This window comes from Enhydra lutris, unplaced genomic scaffold (assembly GCF_002288905.1).
Source record: "Enhydra lutris kenyoni isolate GAN:26980312 unplaced genomic scaffold, ASM228890v2 scaffoldscaffold12, whole genome shotgun sequence".
Lineage (NCBI taxonomy): Eukaryota > Metazoa > Chordata > Mammalia > Carnivora > Mustelidae > Enhydra > Enhydra lutris.
The window spans coordinates 9,767,290-9,787,716 of NW_019154096.1; the positions used below are offsets into that span (position 1 = coordinate 9,767,290).

A 20,427-nucleotide genomic window follows, 5' to 3' on the forward strand; every position below is an offset into this window, starting at 1 on the left:
ACGATGGGATAGTGGGGACAGCTGTGCACAGGGGCTCCCATGATCCCATGATCCCAGTACACAGCTGGGGCACACACCTCTAATAGGTTTCACTGGCAAGTGGGGATGATATACAATCATGCTCTGGAGAAAGATCTGACCAACTCTGGAAAACAAAAATGCCACCTAAAGCCACCCCTGCTCAGCACAGGAAGTTTGGAAAAGCAGGGCTCTGGCTCACAATCTCCTCCACTGAATGCCATGGATGCAGGAGCCAGTCAAGACAGCCTTAATAAGCTGAGGAAAATCACAGCCTCCCCAGCAGTTTTGAGACAGAATGAAAGGAAAATACTTAGAAGCAGAAGAGGAGAAATAAGGATTGTTTTCCAAGACGAAACCACTTTGATCTCAGTCAAAACAGATCATGCTGAAACCAGGCTGCTGTTACCTTTGAAAATATATTTCTCCACAAATCCTGTCTTTCTAAATTGAGCAGTGAGTCAGCAGTGGGCAGTGTGGCATGTGAAAGAGAGGAGGACAGAGCCAGAGGTACCACTGATGCTTCTGTTATTAGAAGTGTCTGGGAGAGTAATTTGGTAGAAGCTTTTCAGTTTTTAGGTCACTAGTTTAAATTCCATCTCAGTTGATCAGGAGCAAAAGGGAATGGCTGGAAGCTTATGAAAAAAAGCCTTGATGATGACACCCTCATTCTTTCCCATACAGACTGCCACTGAAAGTGGCACCCTTTCTTTTGCTCCTACCAGAAGCAGAAAGGGTGAACAGAAATGTCATTCTCATATTTGCTCAGCTTTTGCAGTAGAGAAATTTGAGATATGAAAAAGATCAACTCCTTTTCATCTTTAACTCACAGGTAGAGTTATTCTCCTATAATATGGCTCCTGGACATTTCTGGGATTTACTGAATTGAGACCTAGGACCATCTTATAAGCAAGTTTATGCTATTTCATAGAAAGTTAAATTGTACAAATTCACATTCCACAGGAATATTTAAATGCAAAACATGTACAATGTCTTAGCTTGAATATCACAAATCTAGGACTTATTTAGGTTTTCTTCTTGTTTACACAATAAATCCATACATGGGCCATATATGCCCATATATGGATTTATATGTATATATAGAAGACTTTTGTTACTGCATTAAATGGACTTGTCTTCATACTCATTTTCAGAGACTATGGGGTTCTTTTATTTTGTCCATTAAAATACTCCAAATTTCCTTGTTGCTAATATGCCTACCTTCACATAATTTTGTTTCCCACATATTTCAATAGTAAATGAACCACAGAAGCAAAGTCTCTGTAGTTACCTGGGGAAAAGCAACCAAATGGATACTACAGCAGAGGAACAGAGAAGTATCTGGTAATGCCAGGCACAGTTCCAGCCGCCTCAGGTATGAAGAGGGATCCAAGGGAATGAGCCTTGTTTTGGAAATGATGAAAATGCAATCAACTGATCTAGGCCCCAGTTACTTTCCACAGGGTTCACTTTACACATCTGGATCATGAGGCTGATGTGGCTTATTACTTTCACATCCTCTCCAGTTCAAACATTCACTGCAATCCCCACTTTTACCCCCTCAGGCTTTGGGTGAGAGGGTGTCCGCATTCAAATGGGAGGTGGGCAAGATATAACTATGTCTTACATCTCACCTCCTGTGGTGGTAAAGATCAGTGCTGGGATGTTCCTGAAGTATCACATGCACATCTTATTTATTTATTTATTTGACAGAGATCACAAGTAGAGAGGCAGGCAGAGAGAGAGGAGGAAGCAGGCTCCCTACTGAACAGAGAGCCTGATGCGGGGCTTGATCCCAGGACCCTGAGCCAAAGGCAGAGGCCCTACCCCACTGAGCCTTCCAGGCGCCCCTCACCACATCTATCTGTCCTACCCTTCAAGGCCAGCTTTCCAAACTCTCGTCAGCGAGCTGACCCATTCCCGTGTAACAATACCAGAAGGTCATTTCCCTGTCCTCTGGACATCCACAGGTAGAATGATGGATCATGTGGTGATTCTTACATCGAGGGGCAGTTATCAACACCATATAAAGCCCGACTTGTAGATTGAGTGAAAGACACAAGCATTTCTGGCCAAATGTGCTTTAGTCAGGAATATATATAAACAGTGAAAACAGAGCAATCATCCTACTAGTTACAAAATATGCCCATGAATCTGGACCTGCAAATGCAAGTATCAGCTCAACCTCCTCCCTTCACCTAAAGGGATAAATGAGGCCCAGCAATTACGAGATTTGCCCATGGCCACAGAATGAAGGTTACTGCTTCAGAATCAGAATGCCTACCATCCGTCCCTGAACCCAAAGTTATTTTCTCTATACCACACTGCAGCAAAACTAAATCCTGCTGGGCAAAGGAATTCGAGTCAGAAAATAATAGTCAGCTACAGACTCTTTGGGTGCAAAGTACAAAATATTCAAGCGCATGTTTCCAATCCCTTCATTCTGTCTTGTAATGATTGCAGCTAATCCCTACCAGCTGACGTTAGTCCTTCGGTGTGGCAATCAATAGAATGGATTAACTGAGGAAACCCTCCATCCATATTACCCCCGTTTTCCTTTCCAGATGGACTTGTCCTGTACTAGAGTGCAAGCAGACATGTGAATCCCCCGTCCCCATGCACAGATACAGACCCATCAGCCTTCAAGGTTGTCTCCATAGAGCTCTACGTATATACCGAGAAGCATACCTGTAGATTTAATAAAACAGCGCCGATCCTCATGGCTTCACTGATTTCAAGGCTGTACATCAGCTGTGGGAAGCGGGGAGGGCTTTGATTATTTGGAGGAAGCACTTCAATATACACTGTGCAGATGGAGTGTCTGTAGAGAAAGAGAACAAATAGGATGGGTAAAAATCTACATCATCTTTCATGACGGAGTGCAGTCCGCGTTCTGCTGTGGGGCTGACAGGAGAGGACATTTTGAGTTTTTACAGAAGACAATAAAATAATTCAGAATGAAAGGATGTTAAAATAAAAGTTACCACCAGAATATCATGTTTCTATGAAATTATCTCAGTAAAAAGTAAAGAATGCCTCAGGGTACCGATTTTTCCTGCTTAGATTAATAGTGCGAATTAAAATGGAATAGCAGTACAAATAAAGCTAATAAATTAACAGGAGCCTTGACTGCTGACTTTACTTTTTAATGTCTTTCTAATAGCAAAAAGCATTCTATAAATATCTGGTAATATGAGCGGTCCTTGGGGCTCTCTTCCTATTAAACCAGCAGAGGGAGTATTGATTAAAATAACACACAAAACGAAATACGGGCTGTGTTTTATTAGTTTTCTTGCTGACATGAATGGCTTCATGTAAATGCATGTCAAGAGTCAGGCTCATAAAGTAATCGTTGTGTAAATTAGTTGCAAACAAAACTAAAGGTGTTTTTAAGTCTTCTTTGAAGAATATACTATGAAAGGCTAGAATTAGATTTAATTAAAGCCTTACATTGATAGGCAATTTTTCTGAAGGTCAAGAGGACATTCTGTTACTAGAAAGACAAAAATATTAATGCGTACATATTCAACTTTTTGGATATCTCTAACCACTGAAAGTTCTTTGCTCAACAAAAGCTATAAAAGCAAGACATTCAAGATTTATACTGAAGTAGCACTGGCTAAAATTATAGTAATGAGAAAGTCATCTTCCATCTGGAAGAAGATGCCACCACTAATGTCTGACTACAGTTAGTCTGCTGTCTTGAAGAACACACAACCCCTGCTTAAGCTGTATGCTTTAAGTTTATTTTAACAAAATCACCACTTTTCACTAAAAACACATTTGTTGTCATTTCTATTTGGGGGCTAGAATTTCGTTAAAGTAGCCCAAAGTTCTTTTGGGACACCTAGGGGGCTCAATTAAGCATCCAACTCTTGATTTTGTCTCAAGTCAATCTCAGGGTCATGAGATTGAGCCCCGTGTTGGGCTCCACACTGATCTTGGCCCCAGCTTAAGACTCTCTCTCTTCTTCTGCCTCTCCCATCAGCTTACCAGCTCACTGTTGTTCTCTTAAAAAAAAAAAATGTTTCTGGACATACTCTCAATAGATGAGTACCTATAGAATACAAGCACCTCTAAAAAATTGCACTGACTTAAAAAATTTCATACTTAACATTTATCACAAAACTGTTCCAAAATAACCTCATTTTAAATTAAAATCTCTTATAATCAGTTTTTGTAGTTTATAATCAAAGTATCTGTATTTCTTCTGGCCTCTGGATTTATCACTTTATTGTTAAAATTTGTCAATAAAATGAATTAAATTCTAATGTTTTCTTTACAAAAAATACATGCATGTGTGTGTGTTCATATATATATATATATATATATATATTTACAACTGAGAATTTAAGAGTAAGATGTTTACAGTAGGTTAAAATTGTTGATGAAATGTTACCTATAACCTTATAGGTATTAATCTTAGGGCTAGATGCAGAAGACAACATGGTGGGAAGAAAAATATCCACAAGTTACCAAATGTAATGTGCATTACAGAGCCCCACTTCTCATTTTGAAGTAGACCTGTTATCTTCCCAGGTGGTGATCTGGCTCCAACCGTACCCACAGGATTCCTACTCTCCCTGAAACTACTCTCATGACCCTGGCTTCTTTGAACATCTGTTACCCAACAAGTCATTTAAACATTTTGTAAGTCTGTTCTTTTTTCCAGCCAGCACACTGTCTGTGCCTAAGAAGTCCTCTAACATCTGTCCTCTGCCATATTGGTAATAACCTTGGCTGAGGGATGTTATTGAGCACAGGATCTGTAACCACACATCCCTGAGTTAGAATTTGGATGGGTACCACATCCTGGGCAAATTATTTCAGTTTTACCACTGGCACCCAAAATATGAGAGTAATCCTGACATCACACTTTAGCATAAGGGTTAAATAAGATCACGTGTGTGTGTGTGTGTGTGTGTGTGTGTGTGTGTGTGTGTGTGTTGTATGTTGTATGCATGCACATATAAAACATTTCTCCATTATTACTGATAACTGTTCAAAATAAGGACTCCTGTTCTATGGAATGGAGTAAATAAGCTTGATATATTATTAACTTCCCTTATAATTTTTAAGCATTTTAATTGCATCCTTTCCCTTTTCTAGTCTAAATACCTAAGGGCATGATACCCTAGTCGTCTCCCCAAAGTGGGGTGTGGTGTTGTCAGTGTTGAGGCATATTAGATCAGAATCTTCTGGTGTGGGACAGAAGGCTCTCCATTTTCAATGGATATATAATATCCTTACACACTTGGTTTAGAAGACCACTGGCCCAGGAGCTCTTGGCAAAAATGCATGTAGGCTCACTTACTTTTTAAGTTAGTAGCCTGGGGCTTCCTCTATAAACTGACCAAACGCTCACCTTGGTTAACCCCGGAGGTAAGAGATTCTTTCACTGATTCACAATTTTTTCTTTTTTTTTAACCTAGAACACACCTGTACTCCAGATTCAAAGTTTTCTTTCAAAAACTTGGGCCTTTCCTGCTTTTGGCGTTTTTTACAGCTTCAGTTTACTGGCCTGGAATACTTGCTAAAGTCTTTACCAAAATATGAGGCTCTTCTCCCTCATGAAAGTACGGTTTACACTGAACTGGTTATACTCTGTGTGTTTCCTTACTCCTCCCCTTTTGACTATTTTCCTCCCAAGAGGACTAAATTGTTACATCCACAAAACTACAGGAAGGACCTCTACACCCAAAGAGGCTGGGTTTATCAGCTACAGAGATGACAACCCTATGCCCCCAGGCAAAGGATGGACAGAACAGCTGTTGTGCAACACCTGCTTCTCCTTCATCCAAACTTATTCCTTCCCTTCCTCTGCTCCGTTCCACAATTCAAATGCTAAAATTGCTAATTACATTTGTTTCTGCTCCTCCCACCCCCCACCCCCACTTGGATCTGGGAATTATTTGAGAAAGATCAAGTTTCAAGGTCTAGCATTTTTCATCTTCAACTTCCTGGCCCTTCCTACCACGCATTGAAATAACCACCAGCCTTCCTGCTTTTTATCCCTGATGTCAGCACTGTGGCAGAGTTAGCCTTCCTGAAACTAAACACCAATAGTATTCACAATAAAATGATACCCTAGATGTTGTAATGAATACTAGTAATTCAACAGCATCAGTTAAGCACATAATAAAACAGGACAGTCACTAGATAAATAACATTTTATGTGAACATTTTGTATTAACATTTTATAGCTAGTCTTAAATGCATAAAATCAAGCAGTTATATAATACAGATTTTATTTTTGTAATGTAGCCAGTATGATGTAGGTAGACCTCTATTTCTAAAAAAAAAATGAAAATCATAGCACTTTCTCTTTCTCATTTGGTAATGAAGGTCAAAGTAGAACCCAAGGGCTGATGTATTTTCTCAGGTTATCTTACAATTTTAAAAGACCCTAGAAACAATCTAATTTAACTCTCTCATTTTACAAAAGAGGATTAGAAAATCAGAAAGATTAAGTGGCTGAATCAAGGTTAAAAAGTTAATTAGGAACTGCAGATAAACTAAAAGGCAAGGCTTCTAAATTCCAAATCTGTCCGCCTGTTCTCCGCACCCCCCACCACTTCTACAAGAACAAATTTGGGAAATAAATTGGAGATTTTTGACTTATCTGCTGTGTGTGTGTTTCTGTAGGTGAGTAGAAACATCCTTAGTATAAAACATCTGTAACGAAAGATGCTATCTTACAAGAAAACATGCATTGGTTCAAATCTTGAGCTTAAGGCATACCTTATCACAATTCATTTTCATTATATCATGCATGAGACTTCATATATACATATATATGTATACATATATACATATATACATATACACACATATATGTATGTGTGTATATATATGTGTGTGTGTGTGTATATATATATATATATATATATATATATATATATATACAGGGAGAGAGAGAGAGAGAGAGGTTGGGAAGATAGACTTTAAGAGGTTTTCACCTTGCAGAAATATTTCAAAAGATAAAAAGTCCTTTTGTTTCGATATGACAGTAGTACTCAGTTGCAACGAGATAATGTTGCTCAATTGTGGGCTGTACAATGTATATTGTAATATACTATGGATGGGTCAACCTATGCTATGGGTATTTATTTGTAATCTACTTCTTTACCTTGCTTCTGAGGTGGAAGTGTGTATATTGTTTTCCCTAGTAGACTTAAAACAGAAATTGCCTTTCTTTTCCTTTATCTCCCACCAACGCTGTGCGAGAAAAGCTCTATTTACAGGTCACCCTTCCTGAGTTCTATTTTACTATTTTGGAAGTACATATAGGAAATCTATAGGAGCAAAGGTTTCAGATTTAAGACCAATGTAGGATATCAGAGAAACCTCTCAGGGGACGTTGCAGGGACAGAGTTTTAAGACATAAGATGGATTTAGATTTAACGACAGGACGTTCCACAGGGGGGAAAACACATCTGCAAATTCACAGGGCAATAAATTAAAAAAAGTGTAAGTTTTGTAGCACTACAGAGAAGGGTATAAATAGGAAAATGGTAAAAGTAGGATCTGAGAGATCATGGAAGGACTCATGCATTATATAGTTATTGATTTAAGTTTCATCTTGACCATTAGGGACTGGCTGATAGACTTCAAACAGGTTAGTGATATGCTCAAATGTGCCAAGTAACGCATGTTCTCATAACACACCATTCTTCATCAAGTCTCTGGGTCTTTGTTTTTATTGGTCCTCTATTTGGATATCCCATTATCATTCCTGTTGAAGTTAACCTGTACTTGTAGTTACCTGCGATTATGCGTCTAGTCATACTGGTGCTTCTCCTCCATATGAATACTCTGAGGCCGGAGATCTCATCCTACTTGTCTTATATTTCCAGGGCTTCCCCAAGAGGGTAAAAATTGCGAGAACTCAGTAAAATTTTTGCGAAAATGAGAGTACTCCCGTTTTCTATTATTAATGTTAAATATATAATGTTGCCATTTAAAATAATAAAATTAGGATAAAAATGATTTTATTTGAGAATGGACTATTTAAACTCGTTTTAATTAGACAGAACATTGGAGTCCATGAAAAAAAAATTGGGAATCAAAATATATGCTGTGCCATGCACCAAACATTTTATTGTAATTATATTATAATATATCTGGGGACAGGACTGACTGTCATTCTCTGTCTTTACAAATACCTAATAGCAGTACATTATTCATATTAAAATTCAATAAATATTAACTTAATTTAATTTAATTCAGTTCAATAAGTATAAGAAGACCTACATACACCAGTAGACTAAATACTATGTCTGAGTGCAATTATTTTTTAAATCTTTTGGTTTTTATCCATCCTCTTGTACTTAAGAGAAATTCAACAAAACAGAAAAAAGATTATAGACTATTGCTCCTCTTACTCTCTGAATCTTTACCAAGTTCATTTAATTAGGATAACAAATACATTAAAGTTAATTCACATATGCCTTATTTTGTTATTTAAATTTATGAATTAAGATTTCCAATCTGAAAAAAGAATAAAATGGAAAATAGCCTTTTTTTTTTTATGTTACAATATAAGTAGGTTTACATATCACTGTTGATGGCCCAGTCATTTTGTAAAATATATCAAGGTCTGTACTTCCATGCTGATAATTTTCAAATAGCCTATTCCTTTCAAAGGAAATACTGAAAGCAAAACAACTCTTCAGTTCATTCATCAAGTCAATATGAAGGCTTAATTTTCTTTCAGAAAACAGTAAATGTCATTATCCTATAGGGAACATGACATTATCCCTGCAGGGAGAAAGGGTGTATCCAGATTTTATTCTCTGTAGGTCCTACTTGATATCTGACTGAACATTATAAGGTGATCTTTTAGTGTCCAAACCACTGTCTATAAGGAACACAATGAGGCCAGGTCAACTACATGCTTAGTGTCACTAAAAAGATCTGTGTTCACAATCTGAAGATAGTATATTCTGAATCTGAAGATAGCATTTTGTTTCCTGGAGTTGAGTACGATTTTACTCCAGTGAAATCCTCTTATTGCACTGATTATTGTAGGCAACATCTTTTTTTTTTTTTTTAAGATTTTATTTGTTTATTTGACATAGAGAGAAATCACAAGTAGGCAGAGCAGTAGGCAGGGAGAGAGGGGGAATCAGGCTTCCTGCTGAGCAGAGAGCTCAATGTGGGGCTTGATCCCAGGACCCTGAGATCATGACCTGAGCCAAAGGCAGAGGCTTAACCCACTGAGCCACCCAGGCGCCCCTGTAGGCAACATGTTATTGAGAAAATCAGTGATACGACTTGCAAATAGGAACTGAATGAGAAGTGGATTATAAAATATCACTCATTAAATTATAAAATATTTAAGTCATCAGTCATAATATGCAAGTATATATAGATTTTATTGGATCTATAGGGCTATCCTCAAGGAAAATAAAAAGTCATGAAATAAATTGATGACTATTAAGGGACCCTTATATAAGTTTAAATAGTAAAAACAAAAGGTGCCTTAATTCTTAAAATTAACATTATTAGTACTGATAGTATGCAATTGCTTTATTTTTTTTTTTTCTTCTGAATAATCATGACAAAGGATCATGGCTATGGCACAGAGTGGAAGATAAAGTCTAGAATCCTGTAGTCCTAGTTCAGGTGAAGGTTCTGAAACTTGTTTATGAGGTGGGTGGGAGTGTTGGCAAGGGGGCATTTAGCCAAGTCAATTATCATCTTTCAGCCTCAGATTTCTGGTCTGCAAAAATAGAGTAATGCAAAAGCCACAGGTTGTTCAGATTAGAAAGTATGGATAGAGAGTAGCTTGCATGATGTCTACTGCATGCTAATTAAAGAGCATCAATTGTCTTTAATTCCTCTTCAGAAAAACCCAGTATGAATAAGGTATTCTTTAAATTCATTCAAACTTTCGCTCTTACTTTAGGTCAGATATATAAAAATATAAAATATAAAAATATATATATTATATAAAATATAAAAAATATATATATAATTAAAATATAAAAATATAAAAGTATTCCACATTTCTTTTTTTTTTAAGATTTTATTTATTTATTTGACAGAGAGAGATCACAAGTAGGCAGAGAGAGAGGGGGAAGCAGGCTCCCTGCTGAGCAGAGAGCCCGATGCGGGGCTCAATCTCAGGACTCTGGGATCATGACCCGAGCCGAAAGCAGAGGCTTTAACCCACTGAGCCACCCAGGTGCCCCTCCACATTTCTTCTCAAGGAACAGCCCTTAACTATTTTCTCACATTCAGACATACACATCTATTTGCCTTTTGGGTATATGAACAGTGGCCAAATCCAACTGAATGTGCCCAAAATTCAGCTCATCTCCTTCATCTAAACCATGCACACCAAGTTGACATCACCACCCTGTCACCTTAGACAAAAAAGTGGGAGATAGTTTTTCTGACCATTCCATCTCTCCACTTTGCCAGCATGCCTAGTTCAAGCCCTGGATTTTTCTGGTGGTGGAGTCCTATGTGATCTCCTTGCCTCCAGAGGCATCCCCCTCAAATTCATTTCCCACAAGGGTGCCAGAAGGATTTTCCAGAAACTAAACTCAGAAACTCTCACTCAACTTCTAATTTAATGTCCTTCATGAATACCCTTTACACACTGGATAATAAGTCCAAACTTCTTAAAAAAACAAATTAAATTTTCCATGAAATAACCTTTAACTCTCCTGCCCCTTCTCAAATCGGTTTATGTATTGGTAACACTGACTAGACTGGTAACTACCCATAATGACCAAGCTCTTTCAGAGCTCTCAGGCTGTTTAAGTAATCTGACTTACTTTTCTCACCTGGTCAAACTTGACCCATTCTCCAAACTCATCTGTTTGGGAGGCCTTCTAAGTACTCCCTCATTATAACAAGTGCCCTCTTTGATGCCCCAGAGAGCGGAGAAATTAGCTCAATCACACACTTACCATGCTGAACTGAATTTAATTATTTATAAAGTCCTACTTTCCACTCTTTACTAAAATTTTTTTGGTCTGCACATGATGGCACTCTGTTTATCTTTGTATTTCCGTGACACAATAAGTGGTGATTGTATAATAGATGGTTGGTTGGGCAGAATAGAAAATCTTACTATCACAGACACCTTTTTTTCCCCCTGATTTATTAGTGACAAAATTAGAATCGGTGTATACTTATGAAAGAAGATAGAACAATTTCCAGTGTGCCTTTTCATTTCGGGGGCTCTTTAAAGTTATTTGAGTTTTGTATTATACTGTTTCGTTTTCTAATTCATCTGTTTAAGAAACAGAAAAAAAAATGTTTGTTAAGAACTTAGGAAAACAATAAAAATAGATGACTTTTTAAGCATCTAGAGCATTCCAGGAGTTGTTTGGGATTCTGTAGACACAAGAGACAATGAAAGCACAGTAATTCTTGCCCTTGTGAACTCAAATTCCAGTGGGGAGGAGGTGAGGCTGACCATCAACTTCATACCCTAACTGAAGGTACATAATAACCTGTCCCAGAACGGTAAGTGCAGGGGATTAAAAAGGCCATTAAGTATGGAAAGGTTGTTGCAGCTGTAAATACTTTGTCTGAAAAGACTTGGCAAAGAAAGTGATGGTTGGGTAGGGGCCAGAAGGACTGGAGTCCACGGACAAATAGAAAGAGGAGCCATCCAGGCTGAGGGGGGATGGTCATGTTCGAAGGGCCGAAGGAAGCTGCCAGCCTCAGGGATGAGTAGGGGTGGTGTGAGGGCTGGAGTGGAGAAGCAAGGTGGAGCAGGAGGTGATGTTCTACAAAGGAGGTGACACTAGGGAGTGTCCTCTGGTTGGTGGCCGCTGGCAATGTGTGCTGGGGTCCCTGGCCTTTTTACTGATTTTGTCTTTTACTTTGGGTCAGATGTGAGACCCCAAGAAGAGTTTGAGTAAAAAGAAAGTGTTTCCTGTGTTACTAGAATCTCTCAGGTCCCTGAACAGAGAAGGGATGGAAGGGGCAATGGCAGAAGTTTCAGAAGACGTTTCAACAGATGGGACCAGAGAGAAGCTTGATGCAGACTGGGATGTCAGTAACAAGAGCAGGGGATTGTCCATTTCTATGTGTTCTTAGGGTAGAGCTTAGAGGTGCTGCTCAAGGTTGCATTTGAGTTTGAGAGAAAGGAACACACTAAGGATGGATCCAGGGATATTTAGCCAAAGCAGCTGCAAGACCAGCCAGAAGACACCAAGTGACAGGTGCTGCTGAAGGAATGCTGGACTACTGGGAACTAGCTCCCCCTGGAGGGACCTGCGGAAGTGGGCAGTGACAGTGGGAGATGAAGTTAGAGGTTGGGGAAGGGACCACCATCTGTAGATGGAGGGACAGACAGGATGAGATGCAAAAGGAGAACAGGAAAGGAAAAGGAGAGACAGTCCACCAATATCCGAGAGGAGCAAGAAGTCATCCTACGACTGGTCCATGATAGAAGATAAGAGAGATGCCAAGTGTGGCTTGGGGGTGTGGAGTGTGCTCTGGAGGGTGGCTCAACTGGAAATGACCCCTCTCACTGGCTGTGTTCCAGTCCTCCTTATCAGTTGCTTGGCCCTCATATAGCTTTGGGTAGTGGCTCTCTGAAACTTTCTCTATTACTCCATAAGGTTCATCGCTTTAAAATTTCTTACTTTTTGGAATCAGTTTTGATAAACTGTATCTTCTGGAAAAATTATCCATTTCACTCATGTTCTCAAATTTTACATATATTAAAAGCAAAGGTGTCTCTTAGGATTCTTTCTCTTTCCTCTGTTTCTGTAGCATTTCCTTCTTAGAATTTATTATTTTGCTTTCTCCCTTTTTAAAAACAGATTTATTTATTTATCTTAGAGAGAGAGAGAGAGAGCCTGGGTGGAGAGGAGCAAAGGGAGAGGGAGAGAGAGAGTCTCAAGCAGATACCCTGCTGAGCACAGAGCCCAAAATGGGACTTGATCTCAGGACCCTGAGATCATGACCTGAATTGAAACCAAGAGTCAGAGACTTAATCGACTATACCACCCAGATGCCCCTCTCCCTTTTTTAATTAAATAAAGTAGTAGTTTATCCATTTGATTATATTTTTATTTTTTTAATCTTCCTTTTCAGAGAACAAAATTTTGATTTATTCACTGGTTTTAGAGATGTTTACCCCAGATTCACACTTGCTATTAAAATGGCTAATTCTTTCTTGCCTTTTTTGTGGTTTTTCTTTCTTTTATGAGGTATCAGAACAGCTTCATGGCATCTTCATAAGAATTTCTCAAAAAGAGAAGAATAGACTAATTTCACTAAATAGGAACAAACATAATCTAGCATTTTAATTCAAGAATAAAACATCACAGCCTAGTGGGATTCATAGTAAGAATGCAAAATAGATTAATTTAGGAATTGTATCAAGATCAATCATTGTATGATTAGCTCAAGAACGAAAGTCATTACTGTCTTCATAGATGATGGGTATATATTTTTTTATTTTAGAAAGCCAATAAAATGGAAATAAACACTTTCTCAACAGAATTTTAAAAAATTAAAACCATAAACCAGTATAATGGGAAAATCTGGGAGACATTCTTACTTGAGTTAAAAACAAGTCAAGCAGGCATGCTTGGGTTGTTCAGTCAGATAAGAGGTCAACTCTTGGTTTTGACTTAGGCTGTGATCTCAGGGTTATGGGATCTAGCTCCATATCAGGCTCCATACTCAGCAGGGAATCTGCTTGAGATTCTCCTTCTCCCTCCATCTCTACCCTAACCTACTGCTCTTTCTCATTCAAATAAATAAATAAATAAAATCTTAAAAGAAAAAAAAAGATAAGTACTTTTATTGAAACAATTAGCCAATGAACTTAAAGGAAAGAAAATGGAGAAAGGATATAAAATTTTCACTATTTATAAAATACATTCCTGGATGACACTGAAGAACTGATAGGAAAACTTTTACAAAAATATAAAAGAAATAAGAAAGAGGATTAAAATTAATAAAAAGAGATTAATAGCTTTCACATATATAAATATTAACCAGAGAGATGAATAAAGAGAAAAGAGTCTACGTACAATAATAGCAAAAGATACAGAAATGGACCAACAAAGAAATGCACAAGACTCTTATAAAGAAAATATTAAAAAAATAAAAATTCCTATAGGACACACAAGAAAGTATGGGCAAAATTAATATAAAGAGCAACCAAGACACTTTTAGAGAAAAGCATCATTGATGTAAGTTAGCACCACCATGTTATGAAGCACCATTTAAAACATTAAAAATTAAAATTGTGACAATAGTTCATGAAAAGTGGGGTGAACTAATGGGATAGAAGAGAGAGTTTCTAATCAAACTCAAATAAATGAGAAAATATATGATTATAATTAATGTAAGGTCTCAAATCAGTGAGATAAAGATGGACTATCAAGCATATTATGTGGGAAAAATTACAGAGTAGCATAAAAAAAAATTACTGCTGATTGATACCTCCTCCTGCATCCTAGGATAAATCCCAAATTCAACAAAGATTTAAACACACAACGTGAACCTATAAAATCATTAAGACTAAATATAAGATAATTATATCCTGGGCTTGACATATCTGTCAAAAGATGGGTAAAGACTATGAACACAGACTTTACAGGAAAAGTAACAGAATTGGCTCAAGAGCATAGGAAACAAACTTACCCATAAGCAAATGAATAAAAAAAATAGATGCTTTTTTTTTTAACCTATAAGACTGGTAAAAATCCACGTTTGATATGACACACAGCTGGGGAGACTAGAATTACACACTCTCCGACTTGACAGTTGGAACTGTAAATTTTTATGAGCCCTGCAGAATACAATTTGGCAGTTATCGCTGAAACTTACAATTGCATATGCCCTTTGGTAAATGAGAATTTACTGTATTGACATATTTGCACATATCCAAAAGGATGCTTGTTCAGTTTTATTTATTCTTTCATTGTCAGTAAAAGAGCGACAGGAATGTGAAAGTCCATCGACAGTGGGTTTCTTACACAGTATAACACACGTATGAAAGAATATTATGTAGCTGGGAAAAGAGTTTTGAAGAAATAATTCAGTATTCATGTTGGAAGAACCCCAGGGTGTGTTGTAAGGGGACAAACCCAACCGGTGCAGGAATTCATTCGTATTTTCTTTAAATGCATACTGAAAATCAGGAAACAAGCAGGAAATTAATAAAAAAAGGTAGCTCTGGTGGGACACTAAGTAAATACAGTTGTAATAGCTAGAAGTCTTTTGTTTTCTACTATCCCACACCCTCCATGTAGCTATATATTTGAATGTGTACACATGGGATACCTATAGATATATTTTACAGGTAAATTATCAATTCTATAATAAATCTTATGGATAGAATAGATAAGAGAATGTATATATTTGTATATATGTGGTTATGCATATATACTTTTTATATACAAAGAGAGGATATATACATGTATTTATGTATACATTTGAATTACCTGGACATTGGGAGGTGGCTTCAAACACAAGACATTTCAGATCGCTGCTATGTCTGTGACCTCTCACTGTCAACAACCTTGCTTTTCACCAATCAGTTGGCTACCTGCTTCTGCTATCTCCCAGTTCCCCCTAAGTACTGAGATCTGTATCCCTCACATCTGTGAAATCAGAGTTGCTTATTTTGTGGTTTAATCTTTGTTGTCCTTTCCCTATAACTTAAACCAAGAAAGAACGTACAGTTCCTTAGAATCTGGCCCCTAGAATTTTCTGGTCTAATTTAGACATGTATAGAATAAAAGAACATTTGCTGCACTTCCTCAGTGTACAGGGCAAGGTTAACTGGGAGCGCGGAGAAGCCGCAGTGACTGCATGCTGCCTTACCTTCTTTCCGCAGGAGGTGCATTATCCGCGGCCTGGACCGTGAGGGCATAGGTGCGCCCCACGGTCAGCGCCACCCCCGGGGCGATGGTGATGAGCCCTGTGGTGTGGTTGATGACGAAGTCTCCCTGAGCGCCCACCAGGATTTCGTACGTGATCTCCCCGTTGGACCCTTCGTCTGCATCCACGGCTGTGAGCTGGAACAGAAAACCACATCGTCGGTCCTCCTGGGGCTCAGCTTTCTACCCCAGTGTCCCTGCTTCCAAAGACAAAATAGAGGTGAAGAAAGATCTCTGCACATTCGCTCTTCTCTTGAAACATGGCTACAGGTGCTCTGATTCAGAAGAAATCCCATCAGGAAGGATTTTTTTTTTTCTTTTTCTTATGAAAGTGATAAAATTTTGTATCTTGAAGACTGTCTTTATTTTAATTTACTAAAGGAAAGAAGAGGAAAGCTCTAACAGCAAATTGAATATCACTATGGGAAAGTTAATTTTTCCCCTCTACCTTACCCTTCTGTTCTGGACACATAAACACTTATTACTGCCTACCGAGACTGGAGAAAATTTAGTGGGTGAAGTCTGTCTTTATTACTGTCATCCTTCTTTCTGCTCTTGTCTTTTACATCCATAATGTTTTCCTTTGGTCTCTCAGAGAGTCTCTCATCCTTGTATCCTTTTAATTACTGCTTAGCTTTAGGAAAAAATATCTTTATGATCTTGTTCACACTGACTTATAAAAGATGGAAAGGGCCTAGGGTTTTGCCTTTCCAAAATCAAACAAATGCATCTCCAGTTGTAGGATACCTTACTAAAAAATTAGACTGTGAAGCATAAGAAATACATATACATGCATACATATATACATACATACATATATATATATATATATATATTTTTTTTTTTTTTTTTTGAGAAAAGGGAATGAACTCAGAGGCCCTTGATAATACCACATGAACATTCTTGAGGCTAATTTGCAGGTCTTTATAGTCCTTCAAAGCAACTTGTATCCAATAGCTAAAACTATATTTGGGTCATTTATATGTGAAAACAGAATGACCATTATTAATTCAATAAAGCAAAATTAAGGTAAGAATGATTTAATGAGTTAAATAAAGTTCTTTAACTGGCTGATGAATATAAATTTATCCCTGGGGAAAGTAGATACTAGTGGGAAATCTTATAATATGCATTTTGCAGACATTCACAGAATTTTCTTTCTTTTTTTTAAGGATTTTATTTATTTATTTATTTATTTGAAAGAGATTGACAGAGAGAGAGAGAGGGAAAGTGGGAACACATAAGCAGGGGGCAGGGAAGAGGGAGGGGGACAAGCGACTCCCTGCTGAGCAGGGAACCTGATGCGGGACTCAAACCCAGGACCCTGGGATCATGACCTGAGCCAAAGGCAGACACAATCTACTGAGCCACCCACATGCCCCTATACAGTCACAGAACTTTCTATTTTCCTCATTCCAAAAGTGATAGATGCAGATAAGAAAGGTGGCCTCATTTAAGTTTACACATAAGGGGAAAACAATTAAAAGTTTCCTGTTGAATAACTAAAATATATAAATTTAATAAGTAAACCTACAGAAAAAAAGTTTTCTTATTTACTAACATTTTCATATGTATTTCTAACCCCTAAATTTCACTTCTATAAAGTAACCGTTCTTTATCATTCACAAATGCCTTTGGGTGGCCCCTGGATACTCCTGACACACCTTCTTAGATCAAATGCAAGTATGCACATTTACCTTGAAACTTGAATTCAATTTCAAGAGCGCCATGTTAATTAATGGCCCATTCAGATGCTCATGCTCACCATCCTAAGAAAATGTAAACAAAGTGCCTTACACACACCATCACCCTTAAGGGGATATACTGTGCACACTGTTTCTATGTTTAGCATCAATTGCATTCAGAATAATAATGTGCAGAGAAATAGTAGCTACAAAAATAATTGAGAGGAAAGAAGGAAATTTGAGAGATTGGCATTCAGTTAGCTGAGATTAGGTATTTGCGGGTCGACAGATGTGGTTGCCAGAAGGAAATGCATTTCATAAAATGATTTTGGGACTTATAGGAGGATGACAGAATGGTCCTAAAGGTAAAGGAGAAGGAAACTATTTGCAGAAACAGAACTGATGAATGATGTCTATTTATGGAGAATGAGTCAAGACAGAGCAACCCAATTCTCTTTTGCATGTGGGTAAAATTAGAAAATTGGGAGCGGGGGTAGCAGAGGAGATATCAATTTTGATTATAGTAAATCACTTAACATAATGTCTCAGGAAATCTTAATTAAAATTTAGCTCAAATTGGATTCAATATTAACATTCTTCCTGGGACTTAAATTGGCTAAAGGAATTTAATGATAAATGGCAATGCATCAAGTTGAGAACTGTTGGGGAACATGCTTTGGGGATGTAGGTATTATGGCTGGCCTTATTTAACATTTTCATGAATGATATTGGAAGGGAGGATAAGCCGGATAGTAATTAAATTGAGGAAGGCACCCATCTGGGATGTGCTATAAATACCATAGAGCACTGCAAAGCACAGGTGAGAAAAACAGTCCCTGGTCTGCACAGGCAGCCAACTTCAGATGAGCTAATATACTCGGGAACACCACTAGCTCCACAGAAACCAACAGCAGGTAGAGAGTTTAACAAATAAGCCAAAAATCAGTTTCTTGCTTATGTGATTTTAAATAGCTTTGCATTATTTTGCAGTTTTAGTACTAAATCGGGACACGGTGGGCAGAAAATCTACATAACTGAGTCCCTACACGTACAAACAAAACTATGGTGAAGAAATTATTGGTGGTCCAAGATTCGAAAAGGGAACAGAGACATCGGCTGGATATCCAGAAAAAATGGTAATGTCCCTTGTGAGAGACTTGGAAAGTAAACTCTGGTAGGGATTTCATTCAGTTAGGACCAATGACTGTGACCAATGGTGTCTGAGATGGAGGCTCATGAAATTGTTCCCAAAGCACAAGGAATGTCCGCCTCCTGAATCAAGGAGGACAGAGGAGTACTTGGTATTCATGGAAAGGCCAGTGTGTTGCCTATAATTTACTAGACAGTAGAATAAAACCTACAATTTGTAATCATTTTCCTGAAGTGTTATGATACATAAATGGTAAGACACTCTAAGCCATGCATCTGTATATATTTTCTGCTGTGTACCACAGCCCTCTTCACGGAATTTAATCTCACCCTCCCACAATTCCTTCCTCTCGCCATTTCCATATGCACATGTTCCAGACATCCTCAGCAACCCCTTGCTCCCACAATAAATAAAAATAAAAATAAATAAATAAATAAATATACACATCTAGATCTGGCTATGGTTTATTTCTCTCCTCCATCTCTTTCCTGTGCCTGAGAAATTGAAAAACAATGACTTTCCGTAAAAGGACAAATGTAAAGAAGGTTCGATCATAAATGGAAAAATAAACAAACAAATGAAACAAAACACCTAGATTGGAGTCTCACAAATGAAGCAAGGATTCAATAAAAGGCATAGTTCATACAGAAAGACTCATCATACTCAAAGTATAATCAACTGTTCACGTGGTATTTTTATATGAATGACCGCTAAGTTGACCTTGACTAAGCATGTCAACCCACAGGTATCCTGGGCTTGGCTTCTAGTAAGAGCCTCTTGTTTTCCTCAGAGAGATGCTTATCCCCTTCACAACTGGTCTTAGCTCCAGCAATGGGAGTGAGATTCAGGTCTGGACTCTTTGGTTTAAGAACTGGCAAGTTATCCAAGTTGGTATAGTCAGGGTGACTCCTATGAGCATGGGAAAGAGTGACTCTTAATTACCTGAGGGCTAGACAAGTCTATTTCTATCTGACATTTGCTCATCTTATGCCTGCATTGGGTCTTTCCAGGACTGGGGACCATGAGAAGAAGACAGTGCCAGGAAATGGGGAGAGTATCATTGATGATACTGTTTCCATGTATGCTGGAGACAAATTCATCACCAACATTTTCTGATATATGAACCAAAAATAAGCTGTTTTTTTTAAAGCTAGTTTAATTTGAAATTATGTCTCTTTAATATTAGAATCCCAAATATCACAGGGAAAGAGTTATAATTAATGAATCTCCTTGTCTTGCTTTATGACTATTTATTTTTCTAGGGGTCCTGTACTTTGAGGCTTTGGTATGTGGTACCACATGGTCATTAATACATGAACTCATCCTTGATTCAGTGTATGGTTTTTCATTACAATGGCCAAAGATCATGCTATGGAAGCGGTAAAGATACCCTTGTTTAGAAATCATGATTAGCTGCTTAACAAGTAATAAAAAATATATACACAGATAAATAACAAGTATATATATTTCCCTGTAATAAAGTAGTTCTTGTTTAAACAAAGCAATTTTCTAAATTAATAAATTAAGTTTAAAATATATATATATTTCTTAGACTATCTTTCTCAATCTCTTTATTATTCATGTTAACTATTCAAACCAGGCAGACAAAAAAATAGAGCCACATGTATAAGTTTAGTGATATTTAGTACAAAGTAATGTCATGAATACTCATGTTTAGGTCTTTTTAAAATGAAGTTCAATT

General features: G+C 37.6%; 1 protein-coding gene across 4 annotated transcripts in view; it reads right to left on the bottom strand.

The window, feature by feature from the left end:
• Positions 1–20,427, bottom strand: part of LOC111144760 (protocadherin related 15) — an 817,855-nt gene that overhangs the window by 331,359 nt on the left and 466,069 nt on the right. For all 4 annotated transcript variants that reach the window (XM_022499204.1, XM_022499203.1, XM_022499205.1 and 1 more), the window contains exons 13-14: positions 15,835–16,028; positions 2,707–2,839 (exon numbers count right to left, since the gene is read on the bottom strand). In XM_022499204.1, the coding sequence (XP_022354912.1) occupies positions 2,707–2,839; positions 15,835–16,028 (327 nt within the window). The remainder of the gene's footprint in view (positions 1–2,706; positions 2,840–15,834; positions 16,029–20,427) is intronic.